The 15,131-nt window shown below is 34.9% G+C and overlaps 3 protein-coding genes and 1 long non-coding RNA gene across 6 annotated transcripts in view; 1 reads left to right on the top strand and 3 right to left on the bottom strand.

Annotated features, from left to right (window-relative positions):
• The window catches only part of LOC144646011 (uncharacterized), a 129,274-nt gene that overhangs the window by 37,543 nt on the left and 76,600 nt on the right, over positions 1 to 15,131 (bottom strand). The gene's annotated exons all lie outside the window — the stretch shown is intronic.
• LOC144644295 (uncharacterized) lies at positions 1,585 to 4,763 on the bottom strand. Its single transcript, XR_013569085.1, has 3 exons — positions 4,240 to 4,763; positions 2,566 to 2,838; positions 1,585 to 1,672 (listed from the first exon to the last, which is right to left on the bottom strand). It is a non-coding gene; the product is annotated as an uncharacterized LOC144644295 (long non-coding RNA).
• On the bottom strand, positions 6,110 to 8,818 carry LOC144643868 (uncharacterized). Its single transcript, XM_078503258.1, has 4 exons — positions 8,676 to 8,818; positions 7,620 to 7,906; positions 6,314 to 6,586; positions 6,110 to 6,235 (listed from the first exon to the last, which is right to left on the bottom strand). The coding sequence occupies exons 2-4, from the start codon at positions 7,877 to 7,879 to the stop codon at positions 6,226 to 6,228; spliced, it is 543 nt and encodes a 180-aa protein (XP_078359384.1). The 5' UTR covers positions 7,880 to 7,906; positions 8,676 to 8,818; the 3' UTR covers positions 6,110 to 6,225.
• The window catches only part of LOC144642352 (uncharacterized), a 43,282-nt gene continuing 41,042 nt past the window's right edge, over positions 12,892 to 15,131 (top strand). For all 3 annotated transcript variants that reach the window (XM_078501323.1, XM_078501329.1, XM_078501318.1), the window contains exons 1-2: positions 12,892 to 12,987; positions 13,850 to 13,936. In XM_078501323.1, the coding sequence (XP_078357449.1) occupies positions 13,873 to 13,936 (64 nt within the window). In that variant the 5' untranslated portion in view covers positions 12,892 to 12,987; positions 13,850 to 13,872. The remainder of the gene's footprint in view (positions 12,988 to 13,849; positions 13,937 to 15,131) is intronic.

The following is a 15,131-nucleotide window of genomic DNA, read 5'->3' as shown; positions in this document are numbered from 1 at the left end:
TTATCACATAAACACATTTATACATATAGATAGATGGAAACTTTATTAACGTGTCAAATAACCACTTAGCTCGGGAAATGCTATACAAACTCAACGCGCTGAATATCACACAATTCAACTGGATTTGATAAAAACTCATTTGCAAGGTTTAAAAATCACACACTTGGTTATCAGCGAGAACTCAGACCCACTTCGTACACGAAATTCTTTTTATTTTTTTTTTCAACATAATTATGTAAGATACAACGCACCCTATTTCACATACGGGGCTTGTAACTGCGATATTTCAAGATAGTTTTGGCATTTTATTCATGTTCTTTAACTTGGGCAAGAATGAACAAAAAATCAGCGACGAAACTAAAAATTATTCACGACAAAAGAAATGTTTTCTAAAGGATTCATTTGGTTTACAAATTGTCTCATCAAAATCAAACACAATATTTAGTTAATACGAATGCCGCCTGAAAAGCTTTGTTAACTAAATTAGCAAATGAATATTTCATAAAACCAAAATTCAACTGACTTTTAATTTCCAGCGGAAAAAATGAGACCAACCAAAAATAAAAGAAAAAACAAAAGTTTGTTTATTTATTTTTCTTTCCTCGTCAAGTGTTTTGTCTTTGAATAAGGCTTAGCCATAACAAAAAAAAATCATTTTCAAGGATCGTTAAGGCAAATTATATTCAACCTCATCCATATTTATGCAGTTTTCACGTGGGTATTCTTTTCATCTTTGCTGCTTTGGGAGTTTGTTCATGATAATGGCCGTTTTTACACTAAAAGGCGGACATATTTTCTAGATTAACAAATCGTCTTTGAAAAATCATTATTCCTTGAATTAAGTACATGAAAAGATCGGCGTCTGAATCAAATAAGAACGGCTATTTCAATTTTGAACGACTCACCCGTCCTTCCCGCCTGGCTTGGCCAAGAATTTCGCCTGTGGAACGCCTTTGGCACGGCTTTGATTCAGACGCCGTACTTTTCATGTGCCGATCCTAATTCATAAATTATTATAATGTATTTTGGCTGGTTTTATTGGAACTGCATTGGGAACGACCTCAGAACGGCCAAAAAGTACGGTGTCTAAATCAAGAGGCGTACTTTTATCAATTTGGGTAGGTCCAAATTCGAATTGAGTTCGGCTCATGAAAAGTACGGCGTCTGAACCGGGCCTAAGTAAATAATTGTAGTGTATTGTAATTAACAATAGATGCTTCGTATTGAAAATAAACATCGTATGGTGTAAAGTAAGGTTGCAAAAATGTATGTAGTGTCAGTAAAAATGTATGTAGTGTCATTAAAATTAAAAAAAAAAATAAAATTAAAAAAAAAAAAAAAGTTATAAAAAGCGTTAAGCTCGGAAAATACAATTTTTTCAAGCTAGAGTAGTTACATCCTCGGAGACCCAGGGGCAGTTAGTGGGGGCGGGGAAAAGTCTATACCAGCGAAAAAAAAATCGGCGAACAATTCAAGAACACCGTTTTTTTTTTCGAACGTATAGACTTTTCCCCGTCCCCACTTACTGCCCCTGGGTCTCCGAGGAAGGAGTAGTTAATACCCAAAAACGAAAGAAAAACGACATTCCCTATTTTGGTACTTTATTTTTCACGTCACGTGAGGTTAATTAACATTACTTTTCCTTCATCTTCCAATGTTTAAACAACAGGGCCTGAAAAATAAAATTGAAACAGTGGTCAATCTATTAAGAAGAATACAAATGAAACCTCGCTTTCGTTAAAGGTCAAATGAACAGAAATTTCGATTTTGTTTTTCATTTTTTGCCCATGTGTTTATTAAGAGCTAAATAAACATATCCGGAAGTTTCATAGTAATCGTTCATTGCATTGCATAGATATTGCAAGTTGAAAAATGTTTTTTTTAGGCCCTCAGAATCAGACTGTTCGGAAAAATTGTCGGAAACAAAAACTTGTGACGTCACAATTGGTGTTTTTGAAGACGACTGCAGACCGATTCCGCAGACCGCACCTTAGAATTTAAATAATTGTGTCTAGTGACATTTCAAGCAGTTATTTCGTTCTGTTCGGCCGTTTTTCAGTTGATCGATTGTTGGTTGTTGTTTCGAGAAGCGCATTTTTTTTTTTTTTTTTTTTTTTTTTTTTTTGGGGGGGGGGGGGGGTGGGGGGTGTTCTTTGAGGTCCGCGCTGGCTTTGAACGCTTATAACTTTTTCAAGTTTCAAACAAACGCTGTCAGTTTATAAGCACAGTTTTATGATTTCACGTACTTTGCAGTAATTTTGGTGGTTTTCTGGTGTTTTGAAAAAAAAAAAATTGAAAGTCAAAATGGTGAAGCCAAGATGGCGGCTGTTTTGAATCATGATGTTATTATCACGTGATGTGACGTTATCAACCCACATGACGTATACCAAAAACATAGATGTTTGGACAAACTATACATCCTATATACATCCTATACAAACTATACATCCTAAGTTTTATTGTCATTGCTAAAATATTCTTTTAGTTACGTAGGGGGGAGCGGTCCCCCGGTTCCAGAAGGTCCAAAAAGGCCCGGTGTGATTAGGGTTAAGGAATAAAACTTACGCAAAACTGCAGCATTTAAACTTCATGATGCAGTTCAATTCGTCACAGCTACCCCTGTAGATACCCGTCAGGTAGTAATCGTTATTACAGAAGCTCCAGCCTTCGTGGGAGAATGTGACGTTGTGTTCGTAACAACTGCCATAACTGTTCGGGTAGTTATGTTCATTGGGTTTACAGCAACGGCCTTCTTCGATGTTATGAAGGTTATTTCCGGCGGTGCGGTATAATCCTTGCAGGAGATATCCGTCCGGACAAACGGCCCAACTGTGTTCCCTGAAAAAATAAATGTATACTGGTATAAGTGGTTTCGCCTGCTATATTCTTCTTTTATCATGGCAAACTCATTGCAAAAAATGTTTCATAATCCAGTTTTTCGGGGAAAGCGTGAAACGTCAACCGCATATGACCTCCAACCTTTTGCAGGGACAGATTGCAGGAACACAGTTACCCTTTTTGCTGGTGGCACTACTGAAGTAAAGCGTTTCATCAGATAAAATAACAGAAATACCCCGACAAGTGCTCGAACTCGGCACTATTGATTTTGGTCCAGCGCAATAACCATTATTGCTATTGTTCCTAGCTGGCATGGCATGCAATACATGATCACGCAGCCCGACCGAGAAATCAACAAGCAAAAATAACTAATGCTTGGTGTGTTAGCATCCGTCCCAATAGACATTTTGCAACCTCTTTGTTATTCTTTCGTGTTCATGCAAATCGCCCACCAAGCATCGTTAATATGTGCAAAGAACAAAATGAATTTGAACCTGCAAAAGGTCTTTGGTGATGTGGTGGAATTTCAATGTAGTAGATAAAATATGAGCGAGAGATCTGTATGGGCGGTTACAATGGCGAGCCGATAGGCGGGCCATTGTAAATGCCCATACAGATTTCTCGCTCATATTTTATTCTACTTGTGAAATGAAAACAATAAAAAGAATGCAAAGTATTGTTATGCGAATCAGTAAAGATCTGTATCAAAAGTTAAAGAATACTAATTAGCTGAGGAGGAGTGTGTATCAAAAGATAATTCTATTGTTTGATTTGTATTGGGGTTTACAGCTGTGTACATGTGATCTGAATACTGTGCTGGGATTGGTTTGCACCCTCATGAATAATTAATGAATTTTACAACTGCTTTTACATAATCTCAGTTTGTTTGTTTGATTTCAACACAATTTTACCGAGTACACACATTAAAAACAATAACAACAACAGCAACAACAAAACAAAAATAAAAGGTTAGAAACCGTAGACAATCTTATTCTTAGGCCATTTCAACCTCATGTCTGTTTGTTCTTAGATTAGGTACCAGTATTTTATTTTACATTTTTTTTAAATCTAAAATAAGGAGAAGTATGTTAAAGCATACGAGGCTTTGTTTTTTGAACATGCGTTGTCTTGTCGTGTTTGTCATCACAGTGTGTTTTCTTATTTTTATTGTGGTAAAATGAAAATAAAAGAAAAAATAGCAAGGCTATTTGCATTTCTCGGAATTTGATAAAAAGGAACATTTAATAATGCTGATGTATTTTTTCACCATGTTAATATATACACCAATCAAAACAAATCAAAAGTTTTCAAGTCTCAAAGCACGGCCTTCATTTAAAAAGAAATGTTTTTAAAGTACACTCGACTTTTCGATTTTCTTCATTTTATTTCAATGTTACTAACCGGTCCAAAGTTGTCCACCAATTTGTATCAATACACGTCGATTTTCGGTCAGTATAACAGCACTTCGCTTCTTCGAGTAGATAAATTGGGTCGCGGCCACCTGGCAGCCCGTTATTTCTATAAAGACCGGTTATGTACTCGTATAGGTCGAGTCACAAGTGGACCATCCTTGGTAGTCGAATGATTTCCACCAATCTCTGTTTCTGCACAGGTCACTCCAACAAGTATTCGTCATCAACAGGACCACCAACAGGGACAGATAAAGTTTCATGGCAGTTATGGACCACCTTGCTTTACCTGCATTCGACATCAGTTACACTGCATATATATATTTTACATCCTTATATATCCCTTTATTATTTTTAATACACATTTTTCTTGGACGTTTCAATTTTACACGTTCGCTTTTAGACGATCATTCTGTCGCGAAAAAGGAAAGTGGCTTATCCATTAGAAATAAATTCTATTAAAGTCAAACAAACTATCCAAATTTGCGAAATGAGGTATTGCCAACAATTACTCTTCCGCAATCACGAAATTTAGTCGTCCCGAAAATTTTGTGTAATAAGGTTAATGAGATATCCCCCTGCTAGAAGAGTCATATTTTCCTTTGTGTTCACTGAGCTGACGAAATGGGGGAAAACAAACCTCTGCTCTGGGTCGAAAATGGTCAAGTCAAAAACACACAATTCAAGACATATTATTTGTTTTATTACGCGTTCATGAGTTTTTTTTGGTAGCAAATTAAACATATCGAGTTGAGGGGGGGGGGGGGGGTAGCTATGTTAAATGCAAGGCAAGGAAAAGCAAAGAGAAATGTCTATCTGAGTCGTGATCTGTGTAAATTTATCCTCGGTCTACCGATCTCTAACTGAATACATGTGCCTGACCATAAAACTTTGAATCTTTGCACGTCCTCTAGTAAACTTAATTTACTGATTTTGTTAAGCTTAGCGGATATATTTTAATTAAATTTAGGTTAATAAGTTAAAAAAGTGGCAAGGGATAAATCTTACATTATACAGATATCATACTGTAAATTTTGTTTAAATCGTCCTGTAATATAAGTAGTGTAAATATTGTCAGTAGTTTAAGTATGTTAACATGTTTTTTGTGTGTTGCAATAATAAAGAAAGTTATATATGCATTGCCTGAGGATAGTTTGTGTTAAGACACATGTTAAATTATGTCTTAGAACTTGAGTACAAAATCAAAGTATTCGCTCTGTCGCCGGAATAAAAGGCGCGATCTGCCAAAATGCCTTTCATATAGTTTTTCGTCTAGTGCGCTTTATTTCCACGGGCCAAACTAATATTTCAGATATGACAAATCATTATCACAACTCGTTCTTTGGAACGTCATATTTGTCAAGATATACGTAAACTAAAAGAGTTATGTCTGTCTGAAATCAAGTAAAATAAAATTGAATTGCAAAAGTTGTATTTTTCGAACGGCTAAAAACAGAAAAAACAAATTTACTCTGAAGTGATATTTAGCTCGCCAAAATGACCAAAGGACAAACCACAAACTGTGCGAAATGGAATCAGGGCGAGGTTTCTTATTTCTGTACTGGGGTGTTAAAAGTGCTCTATTTTTCGTATATTCCATCCGCACATGTTGGGTCCTTGTGGATATTTCGAACGTTGCTGGACTTTACAAAAACTAAACCTCGCTGGAGCTTTTCAAAGACATTTTTTCACCAAATGGGTCTTTTTGACGAAATATGTCACGGGATGCTCGATATTTAGAGACAGTGACTTCTAAAACGAAATTCATGGTCTCAGCACTTGTAAGAGGCGTCGAGCTTAGAAAAAGACTGGTTATATTCAAGGTAGTGTATTTAACAACAAAGACAGGGATGAAAACGACATTTCTTTTCTTGGTGCTTTATTGCTTCCACCATTTGTGGGTAATGTTTCTCTACATTATTTAAATTCTGTATCCTTTATCTTCCATCTGTATGTGTACTGTCTTGGAAATCGATATTTAAACTACCCTAGGAAAAAAAAAGGGAAATGAGTTTATTGGGAAGAATACAGAATAAGCTCTACTTTCTTTAGGAAATCCAACTTACTTCATAGTGCAGCATTTAAACCACTCGAGGCAGTACAACTTGTCGCATATGCCCTTGTAGATACCCGTCAGGTAATAACCGTCATTACAGATGCTCCAGCCTTTGCGGTCGAACGATCCCCAGACGTTGTGGTTGTAACAGTGGCCATACATTTTCGGCAAGTTGTTGGGTTTACAGCAACGGCCTTCCTCGATGTTGTAAAGGTTATGACCCGCGGTGCGGTACAATCCTTGTAGAAAATATCCATCCGGACAAACGGCCCAGCTATTTTTCCTGTAGAAGCAAAGTAAAAAAGGTAAGTAAGTAAGTATGGTAAGTGATTGAATCGGTGAGCGAGCGAGTGAGTAAATGAAAGAGTGAGTGTGTAAGTATGTTAAAATGCACGAAACCCAATTGTACTTGTTATGACGTGGACAAATAAAATTGATGTAATGTATATGAAAGGTCAATTGTGAGTTCATATTTTCCCGCGAGAGGAGTGAAATGATGTAATGTATATAAAATGATTCATATATGAACAGCGGATGTATATGAAAGTGATAAATGATCGTCGCAGTGAATTTCCAATCACTTTCACAAATAAAATTGTAATTCGAGAACCTGGTGTTCCGTATGTGTCGAAAGTTGTTAAGGTTAATTGAATCTATAAAATGAACAGGAGCAGCAACATGTGTCTTCTTGTAAAGAATACAACACTGGGTTACTCTAGTATCGACATAGAACGTAACCACTGACAGCCATTGACTGGAGGCACAGAAGGAATCCGCGTCTCTGCATAAAATATTACTCTAGCAGCTATTCCTGGAAACGAAAAAAATTTTAGCAGACAATCCTTGGAGCATGTGCACCAGCATAATAGAAAATGGATTTTATCAGAGCATTGTAGTTTAAACTTATCATTTAAAGAACGATCGCGGCATTTACAACATCGGCGACTTTACCAGTAATTTACTGGCCTAAAGAAATGCAGCGAAAAACTAGACTGCTTGATTTACGAAATGCTGTTAATTAGAAAGAAGAAACCTGGCCTGAATTCGCAATCGGATTCTAAACGCGCGAAACTATTTCTATAAACTGAACAAATATGTTAATGAAACACCACACCTCTAACATCATATATAACACTGTTGAACGGTTATTTTTCTTGTTACTCGAAATTGATGTCATGACGATATCGAAACGTTGTGTATTTCTGTCGCTCATTTTAATTCTGAAACATTTTGCAATGCATTTTTAACGCAATTCCATTTTTAAGAACACTCAATTCACTTGGGTTTAATGAGTTTAGTTTATTTTAGTTACTTACCTGTCCAATGCTCCCCACCAATTTGCATTCATACAAGTCGACTCTCGGTCTTGAAAACAGCACCTCGCTTCTTCGAGTAAATAAATTGGGTCACTGCCTGTCGGGTCATTTCTATAAAGACCAGTTATGTACTCGTACTTCGAGTCACATGTGGACCATCCTTGGTGGTCAAACGATCCCCACCAATTTTTGTTTGAACACTGACTCCAACAAGCATCCGCCATCAGCAGAACGACCAACAGGGACAGGCAAAGTTTCATGGTAGTTCCGCAGCCGTCTCGCTGTACCTGAATAAGGCAACGTTAGACTTAATAAGCGTCCTTATACACATTCTTATTTTATACACATTATTATTTTCGCGAGTTTTATAGTATCGGGAAAACTGGACGTCGCGGAAAAAATAAAGTGGCTTATTCGTTACAAATAAATGCCAAACAAACTCTCCAAAGTCGCGAAATAAAGTGTTGTAAAATATCGCTCTTTCAATATCACGAGATTAAGTCGTGGCTAAATAAGTTTTAAGAGATATTACATCCAATGGTCCAAACTCTCGGGTTCTTATTTTACTTTACAGGGCGATACCCAGCCACAGCAGAAAGTCCACACAAACTTCGTTATTCGAAGGTAACACCAAATCAAAACACACATTATGGTATATCATTCAATCAGCAACACGTTTATAAATTGTTCTTTGTCACTAAGTATCGAGTTGGAAATAATATTGTTAAGATTTGGAAAAACGCCTTAGGATATAAAAGGAAAATCAAAGAGAAATATCATTCTAAGTTGCGATTTGTGTAAACTTATGGTCCGTCTCCAACTAAATCACAATGAATATCAGTCAAAGACTCTCAATTGAACATTTCAACCAGAAACATTTGAATCTTCGCATGTCCTTAAAGATGGATAAAATACTGATTTCGTTTAGTTTGGCGGACAATTGCAAAAAAAAAATGTATAATAGGAAATTTGTGTTCTTTTAATTTAAATTAAACTTAGGTTTATAAATTAAAAATAGTGCTGAAAGATGAATCTCACTTTATAAAGATATCATACCTCAATTATCCTTGTAGCGGATTTAAAACCTTCCAGCGATATGGTCTCGAGGGATCTGATACCGCTTAGTCAAATGGTGTGGTTAAACGAACATGAAACAGCTGAATACATACTATGTTTTTTGGTTCCTTATTAAATTTAAAATAATGGTTTTATTTCCCATGTATTTCAAACTAATTAAATCGTAACGTACAACAAAATTGTATTTCTTGCTTGTAAAAAAATGTTATTCCTCGCGGAGAAACTTTTCTTGAACGTGATGTTTTTGATTTGGTCGCTATTTAAAAGACAAACATTTTACTTGTTATTATGAACTGCCATTAGGCAATATGAAGCTGGGTAAGCAAGCTAATTAGGACTTTACTTTTGATCGCTATTAATTATCACAACAGTTTACTGAATCACGCAATTCAACTACGTTAAATTGGAAACCAACTTACAGCTTCCAAACCAAATACTAGATACTCTACTACTTCACTCCTAGCGAGTTTATAAATGTGAATCTTTAAATCTTTGCACGGGCTTGAGAATACCTAACTTACATAATTTTGTTCGAAGGTTTATGCAAATAAAGAAGGCAAAATAGAAAATTTGTGTTTAGTTTTATTTTAATTTAAGACCCGATGTGGTGCTAAAATAGACTGGCGAGAGATAAATCAATTTCCGTCAGAGTGGATTTTAAACAATTTTTAACGATTTTAAACGACTTTGTCCTTGAACAATCCGCGATGATTAAGTTGATGCTACTGAGAACTATTCTGTGGAACACCGAACATGTCTAGCAGTTGAATAAATATCATGCATTTTGGCTCTTTATTTAATTTAAACTGAATAATCTTGTTTTCCATAGATTTCGAAAAATTGAATTGTGGTATACAACAAAAGTATACACTATTTTCTTTTTTACAAGAATATTGTTATTTTTCTAAAAAACATTCTAGGTTAAGTTTTTGTCTTTTGAACTGTATACCATACAATACGTATTACATGTACCGTTCATCAAACTGTGATAAGCATCGTTTTATTGGCTAGTTTTGCTGCTTAGAGAAATGAAGAATTCTTTACGATTTAGTTAAAAACCAAAAAAATGTGTTGTATTTACAGATTTTCAGCACACAAAATTACATCCTTTTCATAATTTCAGCTTTGGGTTTGTTCTTAAAATATTCTAAAATTTTCGCAAAATTCAGCCTCGATATTCTTATAAAAATCTTATATAAAAGAAGATTGTATTTCATGCTTGTATAAGTTTTCTATTCCTCGTGCAAAAACAATTTTCTTGACAATTTCGTCGCTTTTGTAGCTATTGAAAAAAAGAAAGCATTTTAGCCGTCATGAAGCCGTTATAAGACAATGGGAAGCTGAGTAAGCACGCTAATTAAAACTTGGCTTTTGCGACCGATTACTTATCACACGAACGTGCTGAATATCACACATTTCAAATGAATTGAAATCACTCGTTAATTAAAAAAATATAATGCTTATAGGTCTTTTTAGATCCATTTTGTGTGCGTATATTACTTCAAATAACTAATACTATACTAAAATAAAGATTACACTAAACATACCATTTAAATTAGCCTTAGCCATTGTCGCCAAATTAGCTTTAAGCCCAAACAAAATTTACCTTTTAAACCACGTGTAATGAGTAATTACTGCGCAGGAAAACGCATTTCCTCGTAGTCGAATAACGCAATTTACCCACGGACGTTCATGGGGGACATGCTCCCCTTTTCGTAATTTTGAAAAAAAAGGTTTACTTTATAATGCTGAAATGTTTAGTACATTTATCCCTTGCAGAAATTTTTATATTTCAAGTATGTGTCTGCGATATTTGTCGTCGCCGTGGCAACGTCATAGTTTCAAGCAGGCCAAAAATCGTCATTTTTGGAAATATTTCTTTAATTTCGCATTTCATTTTTTCAGAAAACTCTAAGATTTGTTTCATTCTACATTTTATAAGCATTCTGGCTTGATTTCAAACCAGTTCACGTCATTTTCAAACTTTCTAGGAAAGTGGTAAAATGCAATATGTAGATCCAAGATAATGGATCCAAGATGACAGTCGTATGACTTCATATCGTGTAGAGAAATACAGAATAATTGTGCTGCACGTTAACAGAACGGCAACTTGAGGCAGTTACAAAAGGCCTCATTTTGAGCGTCGCCACTACGAAACATGGCAGAAGTTGACGATCTCGCCGCTCAGAAATCGCCAGTAGCAAAACAACATTGTTATTATTCCTTAGTTAAGTGGTCCTTTGAAGATTGGAGACGCATGCTGATTTTGACATCACGATCGCTTTTTGTTAAAATGCAACACAGTTTATTTTTTTTTTTTATATAGCATGGTGGACATTTCCACAACGAATGCTTTGGGTAGCTATCAAATTTGATGCTTGGCGTAAAGCTTTTGTTTTATAGGGAAAAGGGGCTGGAGTAAGTTTGAAAACGTTATTTACAGTAGGTCATCACTCTAGTTGGTTTTTTAATCCAACAGTAAGATTGCAAACGAAAAAGCAGTTTTGGCCACTTCAATAGCTTTAGTTAGAAGTGCATGTCTACGAGGTGATTCATGGTCTTAACGGGAAAACGTGTCGACGGACATGTCGCAATACGATTGAGGGATGTCCCGCCGATCCCTTCCAACATTGCAACTAATTCTCTAGCCAACTTGTCAACCTGGTTTGCATCAAAATATCGTAAGGTAACAGATAAAGGGATCCTCTGGGAAATTGAGAAAAAAGAAAGCTAAAGAAAAACGTGACTAGGAAAAAAAGTCATTAGAAAAATTAAATCACCTACAAGCACAAATCCGTTTAAACTTTGAGGAAGTGACAAAGGCTTAAATTGATCGTGTGAAAACCAAACTTGCAAAAAATAATTGTCAGAAAAACCCAAGGTTGAATAATTCGAAGCAGAGCGCGTTGGTATGAATTTGGTGAAAAGAATAATAAATACTTTCTCAATCTGGAGAAAAGAAACCACAGGAAAAACACATAAACTCGCTTAAAAAAAAGAAGACGGCTCTGTTCAAAATAAAACTAAACAAATATTAGAGGAAGAAGAGAAGTTCGTCAAAAAAAAAACTGAATCTAAAAATACCTCTCCGGAAACAGAAAACTTTAAACATTTCTTCGAAGCTGCTGACCTAAACACGCTAGCGAATGAAGTAGCAGAAAGCTGCGAAGGCTTAAGGACTATAAAATAATTTGCAGAGGCTCTTTTCAAGATCCAAAACAAAACAAAAACAAAAACAAAGAAACACCCGGCTCTGATGGTTTCACGATATAATTTTATAGATGCTTCTGGGATGTGCTTGGACAGTTTATGGTATTCATCTTTAATTTGGCACAAGGCCAAATATTCATATATCGAAATATCCATTTTGAACACGGCCATTTATACAAATCTCAACGGCTAAGTATTATTTCCTTGATACCCAAAAGAGATAAAAACTTAGAATATTAAAAAAAAATTGGAGGCCAATTTCCCTTTTAAATAATGATTATTAAATCGCTACGAAAGGAGTTTGTTCGTCAGTCGAGCCCGAGTCAAGTTCGAGTCACGAGTCAAGTTCGAGTCAAATATTTTTTCACTTTTTTTTCACCTCTTCTTGGCTTGAGATATTCATCGCAGAAAAGTGTCGTTAGACTTAAGTGGAAGTATGCGAACAGAAATCAGAATATTCCAGGATTTTTTTGTTTTATTTTCCACTGTCATTTATTAAGCAGTTTTGAGTTTTTTATTTTTTTTTATTTTACACTGTCATTTATAAAGCAGGTTTTTTTTTGACGAGAAAAACCAATTTAAATGCAAATTCAATGTTATCAGTAAGGAAATGCAAAGTTTCGTGTTTTGCTTGCTTTTCAAATTGAGAGCAAAATAATCAAACGATACAAATCTACTATTTTGTTGATAGAAACCCGACATAAGCCGACCTTTTTGTATAAGGAAATAAAGTCTATCTGTACATACGTTGTTTTAGGAGTAGCTTGTTCTCATAAATTGCTCATTTTTCCTCGTTTATTAACAAAACAATAATCGATATATTTAAAATGCAACATTAACTCCAAGATCCATTCACTCAGCTGCAAAACGAAGTAAATTTCACAACTTATGTTTACAAAACCTATTACAACTGCGAGTGGTGTTATTGACGTATGTCATTTAAACAACATTTTCGATAACCAATTATTTGCATCATTTTGATCAAAACTTGAGAACACTCGTCGACCATTTCAACTGTGATTGAGGAGAGCTATTACTGCGCACACCCATTATAAACAGTAATTCGTAAGTTACACTGAAGGTATGTCAAGCACGTTTCTTCTCTTGCCAATGACTCCTTGCAGTACGTAAAGAAGCTGGATTAACGGAAAAAAAAAATACTAAAAAAAAGCATCTAAAACGCGAAACACACCACGCGACCAAATTAACCAATTTATATCTGACAATAGCTTAGCTTTGGCTTAGAACGGCCATCGATATAATAATGTCGTGCTTCCAGTGTAACACATGTACAGTTTCTAAGACACTAACCGTGACTGTATTTTTTTTTATTTTTTGGCGCTGAAAACTAACTCACAACGATTACTACAACCGTTATTTTCTAGAAACCTTGTTATTTAAACTGTTCAAAAAATAACAGCCTGCTAAGTTTTAATGCTAAATTAAACGAAATGACGAATAGTATATAAACCTTTCAAGGTCATTTAAAAATGATGTGCTTAAATAACTGCAAAGGAGAAATGGTACGTAACTAAACTAAATTTGACATAATGTTCACTATTCGCATATTTGTCATCATCAGGGTGATGATAAAAAACATGCCGAAAACGTTCGGTTCATTTTAATTTTGTTTTATCCATTTTTAGCCTTGTATATATCATTTTTGACCTAAATTTCATATCAACGATTGATGGGAATTGTACGAATTTGGCACATACAATGCTTTTAGATAATTAAACTGCTTCTAGGGAACTGATTTTGTGGAATTTAAATTTCTATGCATTATATTTAATAAAATAACAAACAGTGGTACGTGAAGGGGCAATCAACTCGAGTGCTAAAATGTTATCTTTACAAAAGCTGCACTTTTTGAACTAGAAAATATATCAGTAACTGATGTAAAATATTGACATGACTTACTTATTTCAATTGCTAAAATTCAGGTTGAAGTACCTTCAATTCTACAATGAAGTTTCTTCTGTTTTGTTTGATGAGTTTGTGGATCGCGGATGTGTGCAAAACAAGTCAAGGTAGATAACTTTATTATTAATTTTTTTTGTTTTAATTTTATTTTAGTAGTGTTTTAAGTAGTAGATAAAATATGAGCGGGAGATCTGTATGGGCGTTTACAATGGCTCGCCTAGCGGTCATACAGATCATACAGGTCATACAGATCGGACGCGAATATTTTATTCTACTTGTGAAATGAAAACAATAAATTGAATGTAAAGTATTGTTATGCGAATCAGTAGAGATCTGTATCAAAAGTTAATGAATACTAATTAGCTGAGCAGGAGTTTGTATCAAAAGTTAATTCTTTTGTCTGATTTGTATTGGGGTTTACAGTTGTGTACATGTGATCTGAATACTGTGCTGGGATTGGTTTGCACCCTCATGACTTATAATGAATTTTACAATAACGGTTAAACGCGGTTTTCCCTATTTTGACTAATTTCATTTTTTTTTTCAACGTTGTATCCGTTTTATTAACAATGTCGTTTTTCCCTAGCTACAATATTCAGCTATTTATTTTTGCTAATCGGGTCCATCAAGGATTTTCATTTCTATCTGCATGACATTTCTCATTATAGTTTATTCCGCCGTTTTAAAGAAGAAGCAATACAGATAGATAAAATAAGTAAATATATATTATGTGTGCAATATCATAGGTAATTCTGATAAGAAAATTAGTTTACCATTTTTAATTATAAAATAATTAAGATAGTACGCGCGCTCTCATTGATCGATAGGTGAGTTTAGATTAAAGTATGTAAACACGGTTGTGACGTCACGCTTTCTGTGTTTCCCGGCACAATAATTTATTTAAAAACATTATTTATAAAACTGCCAAAAAGACTTGTAAAGTAATTTCAAGTACAAATATTAAAGAAATGGAAAACAATACCAAATTGTGGTATGTGTTCCGGCTTTCCCTTCCTACATTGGCCAGAGGAAAACAACAAAAGAAAGAAGAACCACAGCGCTTAGCTCGTGGAGCTCAAGCGAACGACAAAATATGCAACAAAATACGCAGTAAACATTTTTCAAATACATTTTGCATTTAAGTACTACAATACAATTCTCTAAAAGACATTCTTTATTGTAAAAAAATTATAGGTCAAAGCAAACGAAACTATATGCTACAAATTAATCTTAATTCAAACTTTGCACGGCCGATCGGTTGCCCCCCCCCGTCGTATCACGTCATCCGTTTTTCATCTTTTT

The sequence above is a fragment of the Oculina patagonica genome, chromosome 1 (assembly GCF_052425735.1).
Source record: "Oculina patagonica isolate OP01 chromosome 1, crgOcupat, whole genome shotgun sequence".
In the NCBI taxonomy this organism is placed as follows: Eukaryota; Metazoa; Cnidaria; class Anthozoa; order Scleractinia; family Oculinidae; genus Oculina; species Oculina patagonica.
Note: the sequence above shows the minus strand (reverse complement) of the source record. Positions and strands in the feature narration are given on the sequence as shown.